Source organism: Dermochelys coriacea, chromosome 2 (assembly GCF_009764565.3).
Source record: "Dermochelys coriacea isolate rDerCor1 chromosome 2, rDerCor1.pri.v4, whole genome shotgun sequence".
In the NCBI taxonomy this organism is placed as follows: Eukaryota; Metazoa; Chordata; order Testudines; family Dermochelyidae; genus Dermochelys; species Dermochelys coriacea.
In genome coordinates, this window is record NC_050069.1 from 41,643,255 (window position 1) to 41,670,557 (window position 27,303).

The 27,303-nt window shown below is 41.2% G+C and overlaps 1 protein-coding gene across 9 annotated transcripts in view; it reads right to left on the reverse strand.

Annotated features, from left to right (window-relative positions):
• MATN2 (matrilin 2) overlaps positions 1-27,303 on the reverse strand; it is a 122,647-nt gene that overhangs the window by 11,111 nt on the left and 84,233 nt on the right. For 4 of the 9 annotated variants that reach the window (XM_038392768.2, XM_038392763.2, XM_043507555.1 and 1 more), the window contains exons 7-18: positions 26,033-26,155; positions 21,691-21,813; positions 19,186-19,308; positions 14,461-14,583; positions 11,698-11,820; positions 11,453-11,575; positions 11,238-11,360; positions 10,960-11,082; positions 10,692-10,814; positions 10,429-10,551; positions 10,233-10,355; positions 1,015-1,428 (exon numbers count right to left, since the gene is read on the reverse strand). In XM_038392768.2, the coding sequence (XP_038248696.1) occupies positions 1,015-1,428; positions 10,233-10,355; positions 10,429-10,551; positions 10,692-10,814; positions 10,960-11,082; positions 11,238-11,360; positions 11,453-11,575; positions 11,698-11,820; positions 14,461-14,583; positions 19,186-19,308; positions 21,691-21,813; positions 26,033-26,155 (1,767 nt within the window). The remainder of the gene's footprint in view (positions 1-1,014; positions 1,429-10,232; positions 10,356-10,428; positions 10,552-10,691; positions 10,815-10,959; positions 11,083-11,237; positions 11,361-11,452; positions 11,576-11,697; positions 11,821-14,460; positions 14,584-19,185; positions 19,309-21,690; positions 21,814-26,032; positions 26,156-27,303) is intronic. The other 5 variants (XM_043507559.1, XM_043507557.1, XM_043507558.1 and 2 more) reach the window with 4 other exon arrangements.

The following is a 27,303-nucleotide window of genomic DNA, read 5'->3' on the forward strand; positions in this document are numbered from 1 at the left end:
CCTCTTTTGGTTCTAGACCCTCTCAGAGGTACTTACTCATTACTTCCCGGGAGTAGTTGCAATGAGGTGCTTTGTGGCAAAGCCCCTAGACCAGTGGTTTTCAAACTTTTTTTCTGGTGACCCAGTTGAAGAAAATTGTTGATGCCTGTGACCCAACAGAGCTGGGGATGAGGGGTTTAGGGTGTGGGAGGGGCTCAGGTCTGGGGCAGAGGGTTGAGATGTGGAGGTGAAGGCTGTGGGATGGAGCCAGGATTGAGGGGTTCAGGGTGTTGGAGTGGGCTCTGGGCTGGGGGTAGGGGGTTGGGATATGGGAGGGAATCAGTGCTCTGGGCTGGCGGCAGGGATGAGGAGTTTGGGGTGCACGAAGGGGCTCCAGGTTTGGGGGGGCTCAGACCTGGGGCAGAGGATTGTGGCACGGGGTTGGGGTGTGGGCTTACCTCGGGTGTCTCCCAGTCAGCCACGCAGTGGGGGTACAGAGGCAGGCTTCCTGTCTGTTCTGGCACTGCAGTGCGCCCCAGAAGCAGCCAGCAGCAGGTCCAGCTCTTAGGCATAGGTACACAAGCGGCTCTTGCCTGTGGGCACTGCCCCCCAGCTCCCATTGGCTGGTTACTGGCCAATGGGAATGCAGAGCCGGTGCTCAGGGCGGGGGCAGCACACGGAGCCCTGTGGTTCCCCTGTCTAGGAGCTGGACCTGCTGCTGGCAGCTTCTGGGGCGCAGCGCGGTGTCAGAACAGGTAGGGACTAGCCTGCCTTAGCTAGACAGCACTGCTGACAGGACTTTTAATGGCCCCGTAGGTGGTGCTGACCAGTGCTGGGTTGTGACCCGCAGTTTGAAAACCACTGCCCTAGACAGCAAACCAAACTTTTTGGAAAATATAATTCCCTCCAGCAGAGGGCAGTGCTACATGCACTGACTAGTACATTACAGCAATCTTGTCTCTTCATTAATATATGCTGAAATACTTTGAAAAATAAATAAATATAAACATCCTTAAAGTAACAGTGACAAATTACCATTCTGCTTTGCTTTGCTGGCCCACTCAGAGACTTCATCTTGGGCTCGTCCATCTGTAAACACTATAGACACCCTGGGCACTTCTGCTGAAAATGGCCTTGCCCCTTCTGCTTCAGTAAAGCTTCTCTCAAACATTTGTTTCAAGGCAAGTCCAGTCATGGAGCCTTTCCCCATGTAGTTCATTTGGGATACTGCTTTTTTCATGTCTTTGGCTGTGCTGAATTGTCTTAATGTGAACTCTGTGCGGACTTGAGTGGAATACTGCAGCAAACCAACTCGAGCAGCTTTGGGAGAAATCTCAAGAGAATCCAGGATTCCAGAGACAAATTCCTTTACAACTTCAAAATTATCCTCTCCGAGACTTTTTGATCCATCAATCACGAACACCAGATCAATTGGGCCTTCAGTGCATCCTGTATAAATAAAATAAAAGCAAAAATTTTAAAGAGAGGAAAGATTTCTCAGTGTTTAGGGAACTAGCCTGGGACTTGGGTTCAGTTCCCTCCTGAGCAAGTCACTCAATCTGTCTGTGCCTCAGTTCCCCATCTATAAAATGGGGATGATGATACTTCATTACCTCACGGGGCATTATGAGGATAAATACATTACAGATTGTAAGGTGCTCAGACAACATGGTGACAAAGGCCATAAAAGTACCTAAGATAAAGGAAAATATGACTTCATGGGAGCCCAATAAAGGAGCATGACAAGATTCAGAATAGATTGAAACAACCTCCCCTCACAATCAGATGCTCGTGGTAACAGCTTGAAGTCTCATATCCTCTTTTCATCATTTTTTGAAATTCCACAGTGAAAAAATGTGTAAAAGAAAATAGTACAGAACATAGGCCACATTTGGATTTAGGCCTGAATAACTGTTTAATGATGTTAGCGTTACTAGATGTCCGAAGCAGCTTTCTGGCTTGGAGGCAAACAGTTATTAGGGTAAGGTCATCCACTTGCCCTAGACTCTGCCCCCATCTTTCAGCATTACTTCCCCAGTGTTGTTTCATTGTCCTGAGTACATGTGGAATGAGTGGATGTGTATATGCTAACAAGTCATTAACTATATTTAAATACTATGTTGTGGGCCTAAGCAGAAGTCTGCCTACCAGCTCCTTATCATATGGCTCTTCTTGTGTCCTATTTTCAAGAGACATCTGTTAGCAGTTATGAACAAACCGTAGCAAGACATGTACACTCTAACCTGGGCTCTTCAGTTTGACTTCAAGACCAAGTAACTTGTGGCTACCAGGCTGTAACAGCTAATTGGTCTTTGAAGATATTGGGGTGTCCCCCGAGGTGGAGGAAGAGGACACTGATCCCTACAGAACACTCTAACCATGTGGAAGGAAGTGGAGGCTCTCTCACATCAATAAGACACCCCAAATTGTATCCTGCTCACTTTCCTGGACTGCCATCTGAGGACAAAGAGGTGAAAGATTCTGACTCACAGCTAAGCCAAGCCTGAAATCTACATGTGAGAGAGAAAAGACCAGGCTATTCCCCCATGTCAAAAAGCTTCAAGTTTCATTTTATCATTTATAAAGATACAGGTCTATATCACCTAGAGCTATGTCTACACTTCAGACCTTACAGCGTCGTCTGTGTACTGCTACAGCTGCCCTGCTTCAAGGTCTCCCATGGAGCCCAAGGTCTCCCATGGTGGGAGAGAGCTCTCCTGCCAGCATAATTAAACCAGTCCCAACAAGCGTCGGTAGCTATGTCGGTAGGAGAACGTCTCCCGCCAACATAGCGCTGTCCACACTGGCGTGTTTGTCGGTGAAACTTATGTTGGTCAGGGGTGTGTTTTTTCTCACCCCTGGCCAACAAAGGTGCTAGTGTAGACAAAGCCTTATTTCCAAAACTAAGGCCTAGTCTACATTTAAAATTAGATGGACCTAGCTATGTTGCTCTGGACTGCAAAAAATTTCTCGCTTTGAGTGCCATGGCTAAGTTAACCTAACGCCTCCCCCTTCCCCCCCAATGTAGATGCTGCTACCCTCAGAGAGATGGATTAACCGCATTGATGGAAAAACCCTTTCCATCAATGTAGAAAGTGTCTATACTACAGCACTAGCTGCCATAGTGTAGACATACCCTAAGACTAATCATGCGAGCTAAAGACATCAAGGCAGCATGAAAACCTTTCTGTAGAGCAATTTGAAGGTGCTCAAATCACTACAACACCCATTATTGTGTATGGGTGTATCTATGTGTCACAAACTGCTCCCTGGAGTAGACACTAAATCCCTATAACTGTTAGTGAGAGAACTGTAGTTTACATAAGTTATTTTGAAACTGCTATGTGTGGTTTCAGAGTATTAGCCCTGCTAGTCTGTATTCACAAAAAGAAAAGGAGTACTTGTGGCACCTTAGAGACTAATAAATTTATTAGAGCATAAGCTTTTGTGAGCTACAGCTCACTTCATCGGATGCATTTGGTGGAAAAAACAGAGGGGAGATTGATATACACATACAGAGAACATGAAACAATGGGTTTATCATACACACTGTAAGGAGAGTGATCACTTAAGATAAGCCATCACCAGCAGCGGGGGGGGGGGAGGGAAGGAGGAAAACCTTTCATGGTGACAAGCAAGGTAGGCTATTTCCAGCAGTTAACAAGAATATCTGAGGAACAGTGGGGGGGAGAAATAACATGGGGAAATAGTTTTACTTTGTGTAATGACTCATCCATTCCCAGTCTCTATTCAAGCCTAAATTAATTGTATCCAGTTTGCAAATTAATTTCCAATTCAGCAGTCTCTCGTTGGAGTCTGTTTTTGAAGCTTTTTTGTTGAAGGATAGCCACTCTTAGGTCTGTAATTGAGTGACCAGAGAGACTGAAGTGTTCTCCAACTGGTTTTTGAATGTTATAATTCTTGACGTCTGATTTGTGTCCATTCATTCTTTTACGTAGAGACTGTCCAGTTTGACCAATGTACATGGCAGAAGGGCATTGCTGGCACATGATGGCATATATCACATTGGTAGATGCGCAGGTGAACGAGCCTCTGATAGTGTGGCTGATGGCCTAATCACATCAACATCTTATGTTGACCTAGCTGTTTCTTCACTTAAATTTGGCTCCTGCCGATATAAGAGCCTCTCTACACCAATTTAGTAACACCTCCCCAGCAGTGTAGAGTCACGGGCCATGTAATTAGGTTGACACAGTGTCAGTGTAGACCCTGTGTTGCTTACATGGACTGTTACTGGCTTTCAAGAGCTGTCCCACAATGACAATAAAATAGATACTAGCGCTCCTGGTGAGGACATACACCACTGACACAGAGCTGAGTGTGCATACACACAAGCAATTTAATAACTGCTGTGACTGGTTTGCCAATATAAGTTAGGTCGACATAATTTTGTAGTGTAAATATGGCCTATGAAATGATTCTAAGGGCTGTATTTACTTAAAACCAAGGCAAGAACTAGACTTTTAGCTGAATGGCTTAACTTAAAGGGAACAGCTTCTCCCCTTAACCTTCCTGTAAAACACTGAGAGTTGTTTTGTTATAATTAATACAATCACTAACTGTAATTCTCGGGGAGCCAAATAAACTGAACCAGTGACTTACTGATTATACTTGATTTAATTATTGCACTGTATTATTATAAATTAAATTAAGAAAGTTAGGAAAACTATAAGTTAAATTAGCTAGTGACATATTTCATATGAACATATATTTGTTTTATAACTGTTTGCTTAATGTTTAATACATTTATAAGAGATACACTGGACTGGCTTATCTTTAGAATTTCAGCAAAGACAATTTCATTGTAGAGGTAAAAGCTGAAGCCATTAAAAAACATTGCTGAGACCATCCTGCATTTTAATTACTTAAAATACCACCCTATTATCCCTACAAAACTAAAAGCAGTAAGATGGCAATGACAATGGCCAATCAACATTTTAGTCCTAAATTTATAATGACATGGGGGAAACAAAATGGATTTTTAAAAATAAGTACAGATTGTATGAAAATCCCCCCCCCAACCCACACATTCAATTACTATGTACTGTTAACAATGATATCACCCAGTCATGCCGCACCAGTAATGTGCTATCTAAGGGCAATATTCTGCTCTTCAGATCCACACTTCTCTGTGCTTGATTTCTCAGCAGAACTCTCAATGATTTTCACCAGCATAAAGATATCGAGTGAAAAATATGCACTGAGGCGAGATCTGTACTGTGGATAGAAGAACAGAATTTTGCCTTGTGTTTGACGTCAAACACAATTCCCACTGCTTCTGGGATCTTCTAATAAAGCCATAATTTATAACCATCACTGGGAATGCAGCACAGTAAAAAACAAAACAAATGAACAAAACATGAAAACAAAATACTCTTCTCCATCACACTATTATTTGAAAATAACATTTAGTTTCTATTCCAGTATTGTCTGGCATGCAGTACTGTGACAGGAGCATTGAGGATTAACAGAAACAGGGCTGGACTATACTTGCTGCGTCTTCCTCTTCCTTCTAATAGCTCTCTCCGGCCAAGTCTAGGTTTTTGGGAAAGACTCAGAGAGGGCAGGGAACAGAAGTGGGAAGGTTGACGGCTTTTCTGCTGAGTGGAAGGAGACAAGAAAGAGACAGGAGCTGCCTGTATCTTTCAGTTTAGAGACCTCAGCAGGAATATTTTTGGTATTGTTCTACTTATTTAGTAATAGGATTTTAACTCTCAATCTCTTGGATTTGAGTTAATGCCCAAGCCATCTGATAAGGAACAATAAACTGAGGATTGTACTTTTTGCAAAGGATTAAAAAACTCCAAAATTTTAATATAAAACCTGTTTCAAGTTTATTCCAAATTCATTAGATCCATTAAACAGAACACTCATCTAGAGACAAAAATGTACATGGACAGCTAAAATGAGCAAAAATATTGCCAAATGTACGTGTTTGGGGGTATATTTTATACACACACATATGCATATGCAATTCACAGGTTAGTAGAAAGCAGAGGATGATACACAGTTTCTGTCACAAAGTAGGACGGGTTCTCCACGTTTCAACAAAGCAGTTATTATGCATTACTGTGAGAAAGTAGCCCATTTAAGGAATTTCTGGAATTAGTTAGTCTTACAAACAAAACAAAACTTGGTACAAGCATAAACAGTCTGTTCATGTAATCATGGAAAATAACTTCAAAATGCCAAACAATCAGGATACCTTTTAGTTTTACCATACAGTGTACATTGGATTAAAAATGATACAAGCAAGAAGCATTTGGAAAGATTATTTTCTAAAAGGAAGACAAAGCCACACTTTTACTATACAACAGTAGAGGGAACCAGTCATATCTAAATCACTACTCAGTATTTCCCCCTGGGGTTCAGAGAAGGGGTCCTTATTTGCTATGTTTTGATTCAAATGTTAAAAAATGGAATGGACTACACACGTGAGGTCTCAGCCTGCATTTTTTCCCCTAAATTAACATTGTCTATCTCTAATCTTAAAGCAATCAGAGTACAGAGACATGGAAGTGCAATCAGAAAGTAAATTTCAGACACCAAAAAACAGTTTACATTTGTGAAGGAGGGTGTTGCAGGCTGGTTCCTTCAGGTGGGTCAGATCTGTCTTTGCCTACTGTCTTTTACAATAAAATTTCTCCCTTCACAAATTATATTTTCCCATTATAGTCATCACTTGACCTAAATTCAAGCTCTAACAACGTGTACCATGCTAATAGCTGGTACAAATGGATGAAATAACTGCCTATCCTTTAAGAAACGTCCCTCATGCCTAGTCCAGTTCAAGGGCAGCTACAGTTCTGAAGAATTTAGTAAATAATAATACCTCACTTTGAAGATTAAGGGCCACATTATGATGATAGATGTTCTGGGGTGGACTAAGGGTGAGGCGGAGAAGAAGGCACATTTCACAGTAGCCTACACACAGGAGGTAGCCATAATTTTAGCCAAAGGCAGTGAGGAATGTGAGGTGGGCTAATCCTGCTGGCAGTGAACCAGTGGGCCCAGAGGAGGCAAAGCATAGATGGGGATGCTACTGTACTAGATAGATGGGGATGCTACTTGATCCCAGCAAGCCCTGTACCTCATGGGTTTACCTGGTGCATAAGTGTAGAAAGCTCCTCTGCCACAAGCAAGACACTTAAGCAAGACACTTAGGAACTTCATCCTGCAAGGTATTGAAAACTCTGACTCCAGTCCAGCAAAACACTTAGAATCATAGATTCCAAGGCCAGAAAGGATCATTGTGATCATCTAGTCTGAGGAGCACAAATAGTTCTATTGGCTTTGTGTGCTTAAAGTTACACATATGGGAGTATTCATGTACTTAAGTGCTTTGGTTGGATCAGAAGCAGTGCTCAGCACTTTACAGGATTGAGCCCTTAATCTCTCGGTGCCTCTGTTCCTTATTTGTAAAATGGAGATAATAATACACCCTTACTTCACAGGTGTGTTGTGATGCTAAATTAATTAATGTATTTAGATAGTTGTTTAGATAGTTGTTTAGAAAGATTACTGTGAGCAGTGCCAAAGAAAGTCTTGATATGAATGTACTAATTGTCCTGTATTCAGATATGTATTTGTCAGTTTTGCAAGAAATGAATGACCACCCACCATTTGACCTTATTCTGAAGTTTTCCTCTGTGTTGCAAAACTTACTAAAACCAAAATATATTTGTGCTTTCTTTTTTGGTCTTCCTCTCTCATCTGAAAGTTTAGGTTTTTCTCCCTAATTGCTTGATTAGGGCAGAAACACTGAAGGAACTTTAAGATAGATCAAATGTTGCCAGCTCCAACCTCATCACTGCTATAACCATGGACAGAAAAAAGAACACCTTTGTTTAGTTAATATTAGGCCAAATTTTCTTGTATTCACTCAGTCAAAATTCTCACTAACTTCTAAGGGAAACGTGATTGAGCAGGGACTGTAGGATTTGCACTTTTATTTCTTTAGGACTTTCAATGTCTCCTCTGACTGCCCCAAATTAACTTTGATTTATAACTTTTACTGGTGTCAAGATCAGTGTGTACTTTCTAGTTACAATTCATAATAGACAATATTCAGATTAGATGGAGATTTTTCTCTCTCCTTTTCTAGGTATTCTAAAGAAAAGGTTTATACAGTGTACTAAAATATGAAGCTCTGGTTAGCTGACCATGTGCCAAGTTTAGCTATGCTTTTCATTGTAACAATCATAAACTTAACCTAACATGTTAATATCAACTAATCCTGTCTGCAACTTGGCTTAGTTTTTCAAAATACAAATACATACTGGGATATAGCTATGTTTACATTTCAGATGCCATTATCCTGTTCCCTTTCTCTAAGCAATTTAAAATATTTCTTATTCTTTACATGTAAATAAATCTTAAAAGCCAACATCCATATATGTTTAGACAGTAATTGATTATTGCAGCCTAACATATCTGTAGGAAAGAGCCAAGAGGTCTTTTGTATATTTTGCAGCATTCTTCCATTGACAGAGGTCAGCAAGGCTACTTGCCTATGCTTTACAAGAGACTTCTAAAAAGCGTCTATTTTTTGTCACAGGCCCCAATTTGGGGCCCTACTCACATTACAGAAAAGGGTCTGTAACTTTCTTACCACTGTTTAGGCTGATTACACACCGCATCCTGAAGGTGATCATCACCCTGGTGCATGAAAGAACTGAGGAATGGGGACCTTGGCTGCCCTTGGCAGTGGGAGTTCCCCATTCCCTCAAACAGAATTCCACTGATCCTGCTTCTCCTTCAGTAAGTTCTGCTGCCCAAGCAGGGACTAATCCATGACCCATGGTCCTAGGCAATGAGAAGGTTTGGGTAGGTCCATGAGCATTCTATTACCATTTGGGGGGCAAGTCTCCCAACCTAAGATTAGAATGGACATTTGTCATAAATATAAAGGGAAGGGTAAACACCTTTAAAATCCCTCCTGGCCAGAGGAAAAACCCTTTCACCTATAAAGGGTTAAGAAGCTAGGATAACCTCGCTGGCACTTTACCAAAATGACCAATGAGGAGACAAGATATTTTCAAAGGTGGGGGGGGGGGGAAGAAACAAAGACTGTCTCTGTCTGTGTGATGCTTTTGCCGGGAACAGAAAAGGAATGGAGTCTTAGAACTTAGTAAATAATCTAGCTAGATATGCGTTAGATTCTGTTTTGTTTAAATGACTGATAAAATAATGGAACGTATATTCCTGTTTTTGTGTCTTTTTGTAACTTAAGGTTTTGCCTAGAGGGATTCTCTATGTTTTGAATCTGATTACCCTGTAAGGTATTTACCATCCTGATTTTACAGAGGTGATTCTTTTACTTTTTTTCTTCAATTAAAATTCTTCTTTTAAGAACCTGATTGCTTTTTCATTGTTCTTAAGATCCAACGATTTGGGTCTGTGTTCACCTATGCAAATTGGTGAGGATTTTTATCAAGCCTTCCCCAGGAAAGGGGGTGTAGGGTTTGGGGAGGACTTTGGGGGGAAAGATGTTTCCAAGCGGGCTCCTTCCCTGTTATATATTTGTTAGACACTTGGTGGTGGCAGCAATAAAGTCCAAAGGCAAAAGGTAAAATAGTTTGTACCTTGGGAAAATTTTAACCTAAGATGGTAAAAATAAGCTTAGGGGGTTTTCATGCAGGCCCCCACATCTGTACCCTACGTTCAGAGTGGGGAAGGAACCTTGACAACATCCTTTGTTGCAGAGCCAGACTGGATCATGCAGCTTTGATGGGCTGCACACTGCAGAGGTTTATAGGGCTTTATATAGTAGTAGATATGTACATGGTAGTTCATAGAATGGTGGAGGGGAAGGGGGGGCGGAGTTTCTGTCCCAAACAGCTAACAATCTAATTTAGGAAAACATTGATAAATGGGACAATGGTCAAGGCTTTTCATGTTAGAAGACATGAAAGTTAAGCCTGATGTTCTTTTAAATCAGGAAATACAACCCTATGGTACATGAACCTAATTAAAGTGCAAGTTCCTTGACAACTTGATTTTACTTTTGGCTCTTTTCCTGATTGGAAAGAATGATTGCTATACTTGCTGGTTTACAAGGACAATCATTCTTACTTTCTTAATAACTTTTGCTTCCAAAATCTTCAGATTAAGTGGTTCAACCTCAAAATTTTATATGATTTTTGAAGAAGGGATGCTGGATCAGTTCAGTTTAAAATCAAACAAGCAGTTGCTCAATGAATGAAAAGTACAGCAAGGATCAGGTTACTTACTTCTGCACATTTTCCCATCTTCTTGGAGTACAAATTCCTTATGGCATTTGCAGACGTAGGAATGGTCATTATTAATGCAAATATGTTCACAGCCATGATCAACCGTTTTGCAGAGGTCTTTATCTGAGAGAGAGTTAAAATGCTTTTATAAATGGGATTACAAGGACAATCTGCCAGTAAATATCAGATTACTTACTTCTACATGTTTTCCCATCCTCTCTGAGTACAAATCCCTCATGGCACTTGCAGACGTATGAACTGTCAGTATTAACGCAAATATGTTCACAGCCAGGGTCAACTGATTTGCAGGGATCCTTAGCTGGGAATAGATTAGATATTTAATATTTTATAAATGCAAAAATTACAAGGACCATCTTCCAAGGAAAGGGCACTTAAGATTTTCATTCTGTCATGTAGTGATATCAGCATGAAGTGTACAGTAAATATCAGGCTACTTACTTCTGCATGTTTTCCCATCCTTTCTTAGTATGAATCCCTCATGGCACTGGCAGGTGTATGAAATGTCATCATTAACACAAACATGTTCACAGCCATGGTCAATGGACTTACAGAGGTTTTTATCTGAGAATAGTTGAGAGTTGGCTGGTTAGAACTACTTTCATTTATAAAAGATTAGACAGATATTTCTCAAGTAAGAAAGCAATGAAATTCCTTCTTTTTTGGTCCTCCAAAGACATAAATGTATTACAAAGATCAAGCTACTTACTTCTGCATGTTTTCCCATCCTCTCTTAGCACAAATCCCTTATGGCACTGACAGGTGTATGAATTGTCATTATTTACACAAACATGTTCACAACCATGGTTGACTGATTTGCAGACGTTCTTATCTGGGAATAGTTAAAATATTTAATATAGTTTGCTAGTTAAAACATATTTATAAATGCAAAAATTACAAGGACAATCTTCCAGAAAGAGAGCAATGAAGTTCCTTCTCTTTTTATCTGATGAAGAAAAAATGTACAGTAAAGACCAAGTTACTTACTTCTGCATGTTTTCCCATCCTCTCTCAGTACAAATCCCTCCTGGCACTTACAGATGTAGGAATTGTCATTATTAACACAAATATGTTCACAGCCATGGTCAAATGACTTGCAGACATCCTTATCTGAGAACAGTTGAGAGAGTTTGCTAGTTAAAACACTTCTACAAATACAAACATTACAAGGATAACCTTCCGTTAAAGATCAAACTACTTACTTCTGCACGTTTTCCCATCCCCCCGCAGTACGAATCCCTTACGGCACTTGCAGATGTAGGAATTGTCCAGATTAACACAAACATGTTCACAACCATGGTCAACTGATTTGCAGAGGTCTTTTTCTGAGGATAGTTTAGATATTTAATACAGTTTACTTGGGACACTTTCAGTAAAAGAGCAATGAAGTTCTTTCTTTCTTTGCCTGCTGCACACACAAATGTACAGCAAAAATCAGGTTACTTACTTCTGCACATTTTCCCATCTTTCCTCAGTGCAAATCCCTCACGGCACTTGCAGATGTATGAATTGTCCGTATTAACACAAACATGTTCACAACCATGGTTGACTGATTTGCAGACATTTTTACCTGAGAATAATTTGGACAGAAAAGAAAGTTTGCTAGTTAAAATTTTTATAAATGCAAAGGTTAAAAGTTCTTAGTTTTCCAGTGAAAGAGCCCTGCAGCTCATAATTTTTCAAGTGTTGGCTCAGTGGAATCCAGAAATGCATTTCCAACAACCTCTGACTCTTTCATCCTTTGTTTTTAACAAGCAAGCACATCTTTCTCCTCCTCTTAATCCACAGTCTCTTTATTAAGGGGAAAAAATCAGAGAGCATAGTAACTAGGGGCTAGATTTTCAAAGTTGCTTAGGCACCTAAAGATGCAAGTAGGCCCCTACTGGGATTTTCAAAAGTACCTAAGTGTCTAACTCTGACTGAAACCAAGGGGAGTTAGGTGCCTAAATGCCACTGAGGAGCTAGGTGTAGTGCTTTTGAAAATCCCATTAGGTGCCTATGTGAGCACCTAAATACCTTTAAAAAAATCCAGCCCTGGGTCACTGGACTCTAAGGAATAAGAAGATTTTGAACTGTTAAGTTATTTACATTTCAAATCCAGCTTTTCCTGTGAAAACAAGATATCTATCATCATCTTACTATCTTCAAGCAAAAAAACCTGCTGAAACCCAGAACACTCAGGCTTTTTCCCTCTGTGGTTAAATAGATATTTGTCTTTTTGTAATAAAATAGGATTACAAAAGATCAGTTTACATGATGTTTAAAGTTGGTGTAAATGATCTGTTGTATTACGTGCTGTGATGCCCACAGGAAATCGTCAGCTGATAATGGATAGACAGATGGCCAGTGAGGACTGCCAATATTTCATTTAATTTTAGCTATACCTTATATTTAAAACAAAACAAAAATTAAAAGCTATACAATCATGTGCTAAATATATTTGCTATGCTCATTTTCCTTCCCTTTTTCTCTCTCTTTGTTACACTCCCTTGTTCCAGCTTGTTTTAAATTAAGCCCCAGCCTTGCACAGAGCTTGTCACAGGATCCACTCAACATAGCTTGCCTCCTCCTGGCCATTCTGGGGATTAGCACCTTCCAGCAGCTGCGCACGCCTCTGGCAGCTTGTTGCACACTCCGTTGCTGCTCTCTCTCCAGGAGCTACAACTTCCACTTTGTGACTTGGTCCTCCGGCCAGCTCACTGTGCTCTTCCCCTTGTGGGTATTAAAGTCTTTCAGGGCAAACTGTCTCAAGCAGTCTGCGCTCCACTGTCTGGTCTGTGCCACTTCCCCAGTGGCTTTGTGGAAACTGCGGCCTGCCCTCTACTCTGGCTTCCAGTTCAGGGGTCCTCTCATCAGCAGCCAAAGTGTGCAATCTATTCCTATCTATTCCTTGCTGCTTTTCTTAAGCCCTTCTTACCCTTTCTGGCTCTCCCTCCTCTCTGGGTTTGCCAGCCAAAAATTCCTTCTCCCAGGGAGTAACTGTAGGCTGCTTGCCATTGTGATCCCAAACACATCTCCCTTCTCCCAGGGAATGACTGCAGACTACTTCCCCACAGCCTCCTCTGTTATCAGCTTCCTGTCTTTATAAACCACACCCAGCTTCTCCTCCTCAACTGGGCCCCCTCAACCAATCAGGGGATTATTCAGCTGTAGCCTGTCTGGTTAATTAGCCCCCCTCCTCATCTTGGCCTACTTGGTGAACACCCCATCACAGAGCTCAATGCCAGTGCAGGAGTCCACTTGCATGTAACTTCTTGCAGGATCTGGGCCTCAGGATATATATACTTTAGGGAAGGGAGCATGTCTTTCTATATGTTTGCATAATTTAGCACAATGGGGCGCCAATTCTGATTGTGGTTTTAATACAAACAGTAAATAATATTATCAATTTATCACTGTAGTACAGTGGTGGGCAACCTGCAGCCCACGGTCTGCATGCAACCCGTCAAGGTAATCGGCTGGTGGGCCGATGGGCCACCAGACCATTTGTTTACATTTTCATGGCCACCTGCAGCTCCCAATGGCTGCAGTTCACCTGGCTGCCACTTCCTGCAGCTCCCATTGGCTGGGAATAGCGAACCGCATCCCCTGGGAGCTGCGGGTGGCTGTGCAAATGTAAACAAACAGTCTGGCAGCCCGCCAGAGGATTACCCTGACGGGCTGCGGGCCACAGGTTGCCCACCATTGCTGTAGTATCTGAGTCTTTTAAAAGCTTTCCTAATAACATACTTTTTAACATCAGATGTGAATCATTTTAATGGATTAGTTCCCAAACAACTGGGAATACAATTACATTACTATACACATTATATCTAGGTGGCTTTTAAAGAAGTAAGATACAGCGACTGAGCACTAGAGAGGGCTGTAATACTGAAGAAAATTTGGCAATGATTTTTTCAGACTTTCATTTCATTTCATTACAGTCTTGCCCAAATTATGCAATCCCTCTTTAACGTTCTGCAACGTTTAACGTTGCAGTACAAGGTGAGAGGCCATAGAAATGTTAAATCTTTTTAACCTAATTTGTGGAGAAAATTACTGTTGCCTGTTGCAAAATACAAATCTGTACTAATGTACCTTTGGTCCCCAGTTTCATCCCAGAGTCCAGTTTCAGAGCTACTCATTTACATCGCACATACTAATTTTATACTGTATAGATGCAGGCAACAAAAGATATGGTGCCATGTCACTTGGTCTGATAAAAACTTACGTTTACAAGTTTTCGCATCATCACGAAGCTCATATCCTTCAAAGCACTGACAAGTATAAGATTTTTCACTGTTTACACACAAATGTTCACAACCAGGGTCACTCAGTGCACAATAGTCCACTCCTGAAAATGATTGGAGTTATAAAAAGAAGTTAAAAATTCAGGAATTAGCAGCTGGTCGTGTCTAACACAGCTGCATGGCATATGAACAAGCAAATACTGTATTGTTTGAACAATAATTCAGTTCTTTTTCAAAAATAAATATACCTTTCAGAAACATCAAAGGAGTCTTTAGGTATGATTTAGTGTGGTCTCTGTGGGCAGAGGTGAGAAAAAGCTACCTTTCTGTTTGCAAAGCTCAGAAAAGAGTCCAGATACTTCAATACTTTTTGAATAAACTATAAAGATATTTTACTAATTATGTCATATAATACACAGTAACAACCACAAAGTATCAAACAGAGGTTTTCTTCTAAACATTCACCTTTCATTGATGATTCAGCATACATACTTGATGTGAAAACATGAGGTGGGTGAGTCCCAGAACTCTCAGTGCACCTGATCTCATTGACATCAGTGGATTTTTGATTAGACCATGTGAGCTTTGATGCTGAACAATAATTAACACAAATCATTTTAATTCAGTTACATTTGTCTTCTTAACTTTCCTATGGATTTTCTTTTAACATGAGACCTAGTGCTCTCAGAGTTCCATACTCGGCACTCCGTTCAGCTGTGTGTGAGCTCTGCTGCATATGGAGTTCCATTTGCTATAGTTGCTAGATGTCAGAGCAGAAGCCAGTTTATCACTAGGGTGTTCCCGGTATTTATGACAACAGTCTCTTGATTCAGAAGTGGTATATATTAAACACATCTATTCAGCTGCTCATTTAACAGTTATCTGAAAGACCCAAAATCTTTTATGATAATCTAAAAAGATTGCCCATATGATTTTAACAGGGTCAGTTGGAGCTCAGGAGCAGAACAAAGTCGGTTCCCAAACAGATGTGCAGAGAGGGGTAAATTGGCAAGTAGAGGAAATACTCAAGATCAAATTCAGTGCCCAGAGGAGTCCAGGAGTCGCTGTACAGCTTTAATGCTTCTGATGGGAATCCAAGTAATACCTGGAGGAAACTAAATCGCCAGAGTTTAAAAACATCTTTTCTACTATCAAGGAAACAGGATTTTCCATTGGAAAGTTGATATAATTCTTAAAACAGCAGCTCAGCTTCTTCCCTATATCCATGGGCTCTGCTAGAAGCAGTGGAGCCATCCCTCTCCTCTTTCTGCACAGAAGGCAGGAGTCTGTCCTGGTAGCATTAGTTACCCCTCTTCTGGAAGGGTGGATGAATGGATGAATCTCTGTGGACTTCAGGGGGCAGGAGACGGTGAAGCAAAGGTGTTTCCACTCTCTGATTCGCATTATCTTCCCCTGGATCCTCTCTGTGACTGCAGCTGTGCTGTTGCAGGGGGACCTTGCCAATGGTAGTTTGACTCGCTGAAACTTTGTTGCCCAATGGCAGAGAAAGCAGCAGATTCAGGAGCTGTCCATGCAATCAACAGGCTTGGGGAACTGAGGAGGGGGAAAGGCAGGTAGAGTGGCCACCAAAATCTTTGGTGAGGCCTGCCAAACCCCTCTGACCAGTGGGGATAATTCCAGGAAGAGTCAGCAAGGCAAAATTCACCGCGTTTTCCTTTCTCATTGGCCCCTTCTGCAGATTTTTCCACTGAAGCGGGAAATTTACTCTATTAATTCTATTAAACTGGAGTGAATCTTAACACTCATTAGCTATATTAAGAATAGAAACATTACTAGGGCAAGTTTAATTTCTGATGTATTGAGGCTCCTATGAAGACTACATGAGTGACATCTCTATTGAGGACTTGAAGCTCCTGAATAAAGAGGAAAGTCACTTAACAGAATGTGTTCATCCACACGCAGGGCTTCCAGAGCATCAGGGCCATTGATTTGTACCTGTGTCCACACACACAAGAGGGGTAGAAGATGATGAAAGCAGCAGCACAAAATTTGTGAAGAGGGCCAATGAGTTGGCTGGCTTTAGAATAATATCTACAATAGATCACTCACCAAAACCCTCCTCTTCAACAGAAAAGAGGACAGGATAAGAATGCCCAGTAACATCTTCCTCCCTACCAGCAGGAGAGAAGAAAAGACAGCCAGAGATCCTGAGTGAAGGCTAAATGAGATAGAGGCCTTGACCCAAAGAGATTTTAGAACTGCAGCCTGAAGATGGACACTAAGCTGCTGTCTGCAATGCAGTCTACTATCACTCACTGACCTACCAGCAGAGAGATCCTGGAGCCCAGGAGCTGAAGAGGTGTGTATGTGGGGGAAGGCACATGGAGCAAGAGCACTGAAAACAGATTTTCCCAGGAAGCACTTATTTGGTCTCTCAGAACACAGGAACATTTGAGTGCAGATCTCTTAGTGCATGTGGTCTTTGTCGGAAGATACATATTTAATGGAGAGTGATGATGCATGTTCTTTGGCGGGCTTTGTACATACCTGTATTTTGTAAAAGGTGGATAGCATAGCCTATGTTGTGTAGGATGCCTGGCTAGATGATCATAATGGTCCTTTTTGGCCTTAAAAATCTATAAATATATATCTGCAACCAGGAATGAGAGGATTTTTTTTACGTATATGGGGCATGAAGATACTTGGGGAGCATGGACTCTTGTAAGTATATTTCTATGATCTGTACAGTCTTTTATTAATAATTCAGCTTGGATTTTCACAGGAACCTGAAGGGAATTAGGTGCCTAAATTTCACTGATTTATGCGCTTAACTTCCTTATACTCTTTTGAAAACCCCAGCCTTTGTAATTTCATTGGCCAGACTTCTATTTCTAATTCCATCTTCTTGTAACTATCCATGCACAGGTGCCAACTTCTAGTTTGCTCTGGGGGTGCTCCAGCCCGAGAGCCCACTCCACTCCACTCCTACCACGTAGGCTCTGCCCTCACCCTGTGTCTTCCCACCCCCGTTCCACCCCCTCCCCGAGGCCCCCACGTGCCCACCGCCACTCTCTGACCTCCCCCAAGTCCCCCACCAAGCTGCCGAACAGCTGTTTGGAGGCGACCACCGAACAGCTGTTAGTCAGTGTGGCCAAACAGCTATTTGGTGATGCCCCTGATTTGCTCATTGGGGGCACCACCAAACAGCTGTGGCTGGTGGGTGCTGAGTACACACTATTTTTTTTCCGTGGGTGCTCCAGCCCCGCACACCCATGGAGTTGGCACCTATTTGTCCATGAGTACTCAGAATTTGTTCTCATTATTCCATGCATTTTAAAAATGCAGAATTCAAGCACAAATTGAAGATTTGGCGCACTCCTTATATGACAATGTACACACTCAGCAATGGCAGAAAAAAGGACTTTCAATTTGAGCTACTTCAAATTTACAGTCTCAGCTGCTCAACTGGAAGCACAGTTTGATGCAGAATAAGCTATTGTCTCTGCTTTTCTTAAAGTTACTAGGAGTTCTTAGTCATTGGATGAGAACCAAATATATTGTCTTGGATAAAAAGGTGGCTAGGAAACAGAAAGCAAAGAGAAGGATTAAATGGTAAATTTTCATCATGGCAAAAGCTTAGCAGACGGATGCCTCAAGGTTGTTTAACATTTTTACTAATTATCTGTAAAAGGGGGTAGATAGTGAGGTAGCCAAAACTGCAGATTACTTAGTTATTTATGTTAGTCAGGACCAGAAAGGCCTGTGAGGAACGTCTGAAAGACCAAAACAAGCTAGGTGAATGGATAATATGGTGCCAAATGAAATTCAATGTAGCTAAATGCAAAATAATGAACATTGCAGGAAAAAAAATTGAAGTCCTTAAGTACTTGTACACTTTACAGGATTCTAAATTCACTCAAGAAAGGGACCTGGGCATCACTGTAGATGTCAATACATAGCTGTGGTCTAAAAAGCTAACAAATGTTTCAGTGCATAAGGAATGGGATGCTGAATAATGTGGAGACTATCATAATGCTATTATATAAATTAATTGTGTGGCATCATCTGGAATACTGTGTGCAGTACTGGTCATGCCATCTCAAAAAGGCTACTGCAGAACTAAAAGAGATTCAGAAAGGGGCAACAAGAAAGATCTCTGGAAAAACTCTCAGATGAAGAGGCACTGAAAAGATTGGGACTGTCACCTTAGAAAGAAGACGAATAACAGGGAACAAGATTAAATTATATATAAAATAATGAACAGTGTATATCTCATAACACAAGAACAAGGGGACATTAAATAAAATTAAAACGTGGAAAGTTAAAAAATCACTAAAAGGAAATACTTTTTCATACAATAAATAATGAAACTGTGGAACTCTCTGCTACTGTCAGTCATTGAGGGCAAGAACCTAACAAGAGTCAAATTATCCAGAGTTGTCACAATTAATGATGATAAAAATGTTTTGGAAGGGATATCAAGCCTCATGTTTTAGAACTTATGTCAATCTCTAACTATTATAGACCAGGATGAGACCTAATGTGGGGGACAGATTACCCCGTATCTGTCTACTGCAGGGTTCTCGCATCTTTCTCTGAAGCATCTAGTACTGGCCACTGTCAGAGACAGAATACTGGACTACATAGACCTTGAGTCTGATGCAGCGTATCAGTTCCTATGTGCTTAGTGTTTGTTTGCTTCCTTCCGCTTTCATTCTGATCAAAGAAATAATCAAGAGACTTACGTGTGCATGTTTTTAGGTCTTCATTAATGATGAATCCTTCAGAACACTGACAGACATATGAGTCGCCTGTGTTCAGGCACAGCTGCTCACAGCCATGGTTGTTCTCAGCACAGTGATCCACTCCTAATGGTTTATGTTAGGAATTAAGAAAACACATTAGAGAGTTAAAGACCAAAACCATGACATGTTACTAAGTGCTTCAGAATCTTTGTGCATATGATTATCGAGAAAAAAATCATAAACGTTTGCACGTACATAGCTAACCCATCTAAGGATCCATTTGAGAAACATTATCCTTATAACAGCTCAGTGAGGTAGGTATTTATTATCCCTATGTTATAGACAATGAATGTAAGGCACGGAAAGGTGACGACTTGCCCATAATCACAAAGGGAATCTGCAACAGGGTTGGGAATAGAGAACCCAGGAATTCTAATAGTGTTATGCCTAAACCATGAGGCTATGCTCTCTTTTTCACACACAGAAATCTTTTCTTTGTTCACTACATGTTTTTCTCAGACAGTAAATGTGAGTGTTAGTCATTTATGAGTTTCAACTTATTCCACAACAATTAGAGGATTCTGAGTAAATTCTGTTTAAACTGACAGATATAGTAATTTAAAAATTTTCTTTTGCTGCTAGATTCTATCTGCTAAAGCCAAAATATGGGACACTTAAAAACGGAGAGTGTAGGGGACTTAATGTAACCACTTTGCATTTTATTGATTCTGTATTTGTGATGGAAATGGTCTCTATAAAAACCAAATATATGTGTGAATTTGAGTTTAAAGTCTGCCCTGTATCTCCTAAAAAGGGACAATTAAGAGGTATGGTTGATAGTTCATAAAGCAAGATATGTGCTTATGTGAATGTACTGTGTAACTCTGCTGATTTTGTAAAAGTACAGAGCAAAGCACTTTTTAGCAAGAAAAAAAATCTTAAAAGCTTTTTATAGGAAGCTCCCCCCTTAACATTTTATAGTAGACATTCTTTACTATTCTTAGTCACATGGGTGAAATTCACCCTAGCTCAACTTGACTGAAGTCAGTGTTACCCAATATAAATGTGATCTATTATGTGTCAATTCTGCAAAGCATTTGAAGATGCAAAAATTTACTGGATTATCACAGTCATATCCATAGCCATTTGCTAAGCCTAATAAGGCCTCCTCTATTGTGTAAGATTTTTTTTTAAATTATATGTAATATATTTACAGAAATCTGTCCCAATTTAACATCATACATAGTTATAAATACTGTTGGCCTGAACAAGTGAAGCTGAGATTGATTTTACTAGTTACAATAAGTTCCACTTGGCACCTTTTTTCTATAAGTTTACATCATCATAAGTGGAGCTGTGCTTTGGGGCCGTTGTACAAGAGAAATGCAAAACAACTAAAATAAACAAACCACTATCCTATTTGGCAGATTACAGTCTCAGATCACCATCATCTGTTACAAATAAGAGATGCCAATTGTAATATGTATTATTAATATCACTTTTAAAATCTAAACCGTCTAGCTTCTCACACTAAATCTTTCCTTATGTTCTTTTAAGTAACAAATAATCACAAATTATAGTTGTCACCAGGCTTCTGGAACTATAAATTTAGGTAAACATGTTTTGATACCTAAATCTGCAAAAATAAAAACTGTAATGCTAAAAAAGAGAAAAGGGCCAAGATTTTCCAAAGCGACCAGTAAATTGGGTTGCCTCAAGTATGGCATCCCTATTGGTGACACCTCAAAGGGGCCTAATTTTCAGTAAGAGCTAAGCACCTGCCCATCTGAAAATCAAACCACATTGTCTAATTTACTTATATTACAATGTATCAAAGTTTTTGTGTATGTTGCAGAATCCATCAACGTTTTCTTTTGATCACTGAAGATAACAACTTTCTTAATTATATAAGTCTTTGGGTACTTTTTTCCAAATGGCATAAGTACATCAAGAAAAATTGCAGCTCTCTGCATTTTTAAAGTGCTGCTTTAAATATGCAAAATGGTTCTGGAGAAAACAATATATTTTGATAACTAAAGCGATTGCAAATATACAGGGTTGGCATGATTTTTGGTAGAACATAATTCCTTTAGCGGTATTCTCATTATCATATAGCAAGAGATGTGTTTATATCAGATACACTTCTGAAGAAAAAAATAAACCAGCCTTTGAGAGGAAAAAATCATTAGTATTAGGTGTGTAACTGTCTAAATATCAGCTAATATTGGATGCATTTTTAACAAGCACTTCAAAGTATGTCAGGCACTCCTGCTAAACAATTCCTGTTATTGTTATAAGACGATATACTTGTTCTCCACTGGGTGGACAAATGCAGGCATTTTGCCAACATTACCTCACTGGAGCTGGCTCTTGTTGGACTTTACAGTTACAGCAGTTTACATAGCTCTAAAAGATCTCAGAAGGGCCCCTGGAGAGTTCCCTTGTCCTTTTCAAAACTCAGCCCAATGCAAGAACTAATTGCTGCAGTTTGTGTGAAACACTCACTTCTGCACGTTTTGCTATCAGGGTTTAGGGTGTATCCACTATGACATCTGCACACAAAAGAGTCTTCTGTGTTAACACATTCCTGTTCACAGCCATGTTTACCCAAAGCACAGAAGTTTATTCCTGTGGAGAGAGAGGTTAAAGAATACAAGCTAAGTATGCTGGTTACTGAACAAAACATCATGCTTCTTAAATGGCACTAATTTCCATGTGACTGTTAATAATACTGTGGGAAGCAGCTGATCTGGGGGCCTATTAGTAAAAATGTGCAAGACTTTGCTTTGATTCCCAAATGCTTTCTTCCACAGCCATCAGAAGTAACATCAACACTTTGGGGAGGAGGAGTGCCTGGTACTGCTCAACAGTGACACACACAGTTTGGCTTAGAAAAGAGGAAGTAGAAAAGTTGATGGATTGTTTTATTTTATAAAGTCTGTTTCATGTGAACCATGAAGTAAAGTGTTTGGGAATGAGAGCCCCCTTCTGAAAATTCTGCCAAACTGAAGGGCTGATCCAAAGCCCACTGAAGTCACTGAAAAGAATCCCATTGACATTAGCAGGGGCATTATCATGTCCATAATTCACAACTGTACTCCTGGTAATAAACATTATGCTTGGAAATGTTTGCAGAATTGGACCCTTTGCTCCTGTGTTCCTCAAGGAACACCTGTCCTGTAAAGTCCTGAATATAGTCACAATGCTATATAAAATTATAAAAATAGCAGCAATCCAGACTGCTGTTAAAAATGATACCGGTACATGAAAGCACGTACCGAAACACACATTTTTTGTGAAGATGAAAGACATTTCATTATGTTCCAAAAGAGGCTATTTTCTTAGCTTGTGAGAAACATTAATACTACCTCTTGCTCCTGGCTTTCATAGTGCTTATGTACTAAGAAAAACTAGCTGCTTCATCTGCGTGCAAGTTCTATATATGCCTTAAGAATCTCTCATGATGCATTTGCTTTGATGCAAGCTTGTTGGGTCCCACACCAGAGTAGCTACATCATAGAAATCATAGAAATGTAGGACTGGAAAGAACCTCAGTATATCACCTAGTCCCGTCTCCTGCACTGAGGCCTGGTTTACACTACAAAATTAGTCCACCTAGCTGCGCATCTGTCTACACTTAAATTTGTCTCCCACTGATGTAAGTGCCCCTTTATGTGAACATAGTAGCACCAGCTCCCCGAGCAGCATTGAGCCTTGGTTGCTGTATGGAGTTCAATGCAGCGGAAGTGTAGATACTGCATTATCTATGTTGACTCTAACTAGTCCTCCAGCAGCTGTCCCACAATGCCCAATGCTCTGGTCACAATTGTTAACTCCAATGCCCAGAGGTCACATATATCACAAGCCTCCACTCCTTTAAAGCCCCTGTGAATGTTTGAAATGCCTGTTCCTGGTTGTCGTGTTTGGTGAGCACACTTCTATCTGCTCTCCTTTGTTGTGTGCAACTGTCCATGCCAGCTATATGCTCCAGCTGCACTCCTGCCTGGAGTAGATAGGAGGTATTGGATCTCCTGGGCCTATGGGGAGACGAGGCTGTGCAGGCCCAGCTCTGAACCAGCTGAAGAAACGTCAGCATCGATGAGTAGCTTGCTCTAGGGAGGCAGAAAAAGGGCTATGACAGGGACCAGCAGTAGTGAGAGCCATGAAAGTCAAGGAACTGTGGCAGACATATCAGAAAGCCAGTAAGGCCAACCATCGATCTGGTGCCAAGCCACAGACCTGCTGCTTTTACACAGAGCTGCATTCCACCATCCCACACACCAGCATGGATACCTCTGAGGCCCCTGCTGTGACCAGCAAGGAGGAGGAGTGTAGGGGACAGGTGACTGGGGGGGCCAGTGGTGCTGCGACCCAGGACCGTTTTTTGACTCCACCGCAGTCCAGCTAGTCTCTGTAATCGAGCATGGGTGAGCCTGATGCAGGGGAAGGAACCTCGAGTAAGCCTGTAAATTTATTTCCCATTCGAGTGACAGCACCCCCAATTTAGCTGGACACAGCTATCAACTTGTCATTAATTCACTCATACTACAAGAGGTAATGATATAACAAAGAGCTATCTGCTTTTCATTCCCCTCTAGAGTTAGGCGGGGGATGGGGCCATGTGGAACAGTTTGTTTATATGCACTCTTGAGTCCTCCTGAGAGATAGATGAAACTTCTCTGGAGGTACAAGGCAATCCTCTCCCGAAGGTTTCTATAGATGGCAGCCTAAGTATTTTCTCCGCGGTAGGATGCTTTCCCATGCCAATCGGCGATAACTTCAGCAGGCACCATTCAAATGCACAGTCTAGCAGCATCCAGACCCAGATGACTTGAAGACGCCAGCAACAGTTGTGCTCTCTGTGCCTTTGCTACCCTCAGGAGTGAGATATCAGCCAAAGTCACCCCCACCTATGGAAAAGGGTGCCAGTATTCAGTGCCAGTACCCTATACTCATAGTTTCATGCAACTGAGCAATTCCCTTCTCGTTTCCCTCACCCCTGGCAGCTCATACTCACCATGGCTTGAGCAGAGAGTGGCACCAGGCACAAGCATTCCAAAGCAGAAGTGTCAGTAAACTCATTTTGTTGAACACTTTAGGGCAGCAAGGGAAGGAGGGAGCGCTGAATCGGAAGTTTCGCTTTCCATTTCTGCTGTACTGACAATAGTACCTCTGTGTGTGTTAGCTGCAGCTGTTGCAGCCTTGAGAGGTTCTCCCACCACACCAGAAGCGGTGCTTCACCATCTGCGGCTGCTCTGTGAATGCCACCAATAACCTTGAATTGGTGCTTGCTATGTGCCACAGTAAACTGACCACCAGGTTCCCTGCGGCTCTTCTTGCGGCTCTGTAAATACTGGAGAGCTGTGTATCCTGTGCTTGCAGTGCTCATGACAGTAGAGCAGAGCTGTGCAATCTTCATGCTTCTGCCAGAGACTCCAGGCAGTGACAAGTCCCATGCAGGGTCAGAGGAAATTGAAAATAGGTGCAAAAATTATGGGATAAAGATGATATTATGGGATGGAGAATAGTACATTATGAGAAGTAGACCCCCTGCTCCCAGTCACCCCTATGCAAGTTGCTTCTGCCCCACCAGGCATTGCAAAAACTACCCAAAAGACAGTGTGCTGAATGGTGGCAGGTTGCACACTGGGACACCTATCCATGGTGCACCTACCCATTGACACAAGCACTCCTGGAGAGTTCGTGCAGCGCCGACGCAAGGAGACAAGTATGTACATGCACAAGTGATATACTAACTGCTGCGGCTTTATGCTGATGTAACTTGTGTCAGGAAAACTTTGTAGTATAGACATGGCTTAAGTATTATCCAGACCATCCATGATAGTTATATGTCTAACCTGCTCTTAAAAACCTCCAGTGATGTAGATTCCTCATCCTCCCTAAAAAATTTGTTCTACACCAAGGTCCACACGCCTCATTTAGGAAGCTGATACAATGGAGGCTGTTTTCTAAGCTTTGTAAGAAACTGGGATGGTGATTTAAAGCAGTGGTTCTCAGCCAGGAGTCCAGGGTCCCCTTGGGGGCCACAAGCAGGTTTCGGGGGGCCGCCAAGCAGGGCCAGCATTAGACTCTCTGGGGCCCAGGGTAGTAAGCTGAAGCCCCACTGCATGGGGCTGAAGCCGAGGGCCCTGAGCTCTGCCACCTGGGGCTGAAGCCAAAACCTGAGCAACGTAGCTTCATGGGGCCCCCTGTGCCATGGTGCCAAGGCAATTTCTCTGCTTGCTACCTCCTAACACCAGCTCTGGCTTTTATATGCAGAAAACCAGCTATTGTGGCACAGGTGGGCCATGGAGTTTTTATAGCATGGGGGGGGGAACTCAGAAAGAAAAAGTTTGAGAACCCCTGATGTAAAGAACTCCATAGTGTTTAAAATGTAAACTGCTTTTAATAACTAAATAATACATCCCCTACTTTCCCAAAATTAGTCAAAGGCATCTGTCCTTGGCTACAACATAAATTTGAAGTATTTAGGCCAAAACCACTTGAGTTACGACAAGCCCAAATAAGAAAATTTCAAAGTAGTAATGAACGACCTGGTTTTGAGCCATCCTATGTCCCATAGTACTCCCCAGAATTGCTTCAAACTCTTCAGAAAAATTGTAATGTGGTGTAAGATCTGGTCTGTGAAATATCAAGGAATTTGGTTTAGGTTTTGGCAAAGTTATGGGGTAAAGGAAGGGGGCTGAGGTTAAAAATCAACCTTACAATAAAAGGTTTGTTTCAACCTGGACTATGGAAGAGGCTATGATCTTTTCGTAAAGTCAGCCATACAGGTTTTCAGAAGTAAAAGCAGATGAACTTTATTGCATACTGTAGGACAACTTACTTTTGCAAGTTCTCTTATCTGGATTAAGAGTAAACCCTTGTCGGCACCGACAAAAATAGGAATCATCTGTATTAACACATTCCTGTTGACAGCCATGGGTCTGCAGAGCACAGTAATCTGGTCCTGTAAAAAGAAAAAAATGCGCAGCAATGAAGGAACATTGACAAATACATTAAATTAAAAACAATTATCTCAGTTTCTTTCAACAAGCATCTCTCTTTCTGGACATGCTGCTGGCACCTTGCCATACTGTCTCAAGCTGTGAAAACAGAATGTTCCATTTTCACACATACTATAATACATCATACATATTTTTAATGACCCCCTCGGGGATAAGTTTTCCATGGGAGGATGTACAGAAATGAGTGTTGGTATTTTTGAGATTTTTGCAGCTAAATACCCATAGATCACATTGAAAATGCATCACATGGTTTTCTAACAAAGTACCTGATTATACTATTTTACTGTATGCAAGTTAGATATGATTTATAAGAAGAAGTGTATTAGTGTGCTTCTGTGTGCCTCTCACTGATCAGAGTTTACTTCATCTGCAAAGTCAGTGTCTGAACAACTCAGGTTTGTTTGCTTTGCAGTTCCCTCATTTAAATTGCTCATGAGATGATAGTCATGAAGGTTTACAGGCAACCACTACCACCAATGTATAAAGTATGTTAGAAAAGGAAGCTAACTGTGCAGTGATCAGTGGGATCCATGCACACTTAGGGCCTGATTTAACACCAGTGAAGTCAATGAGATTTTTGTCATTTACTTCACTTAGAAGCAGCATTTGGCCATAAGGCCCTCACTGGTTTTATATCAGTGTAGCTCCACTGACTTCATTGGAGTTACTACTGATTTATACCAGTCAGAGTTAGCCCCAACACTTCACTCCTGGCAAAATTAGATAAGAGGACAGAGGTTAGTTCCTTAAGGTCAAATTTTTAAAGATATTTAGTCAGGCTGGCTGGAAAACATGAATCCAGTTTGTGAACATTTTTGAGGTTTTGATATGTGGTTTCATTCCTCATTGGAAGAAAACTGAGACCCTTCAAAATTTTTCATGAAAAAAACACAGGGAGGCCTACCCACGGTAGAAGAGCCAATAGTTTGGGCACTTGCCTGGGAGAGACTCAGTTTGACTCACTGCTCTGAATCAAGAAAAGGAGTACTTGTGGCACCTTAGAGACTAACAAATTTATTAGAGCATAAGCTTTCGTGAGCTACAGCTCACTTCATCGGAAGTGAGCTGTAGCTCACGAAAGCTTATGCTC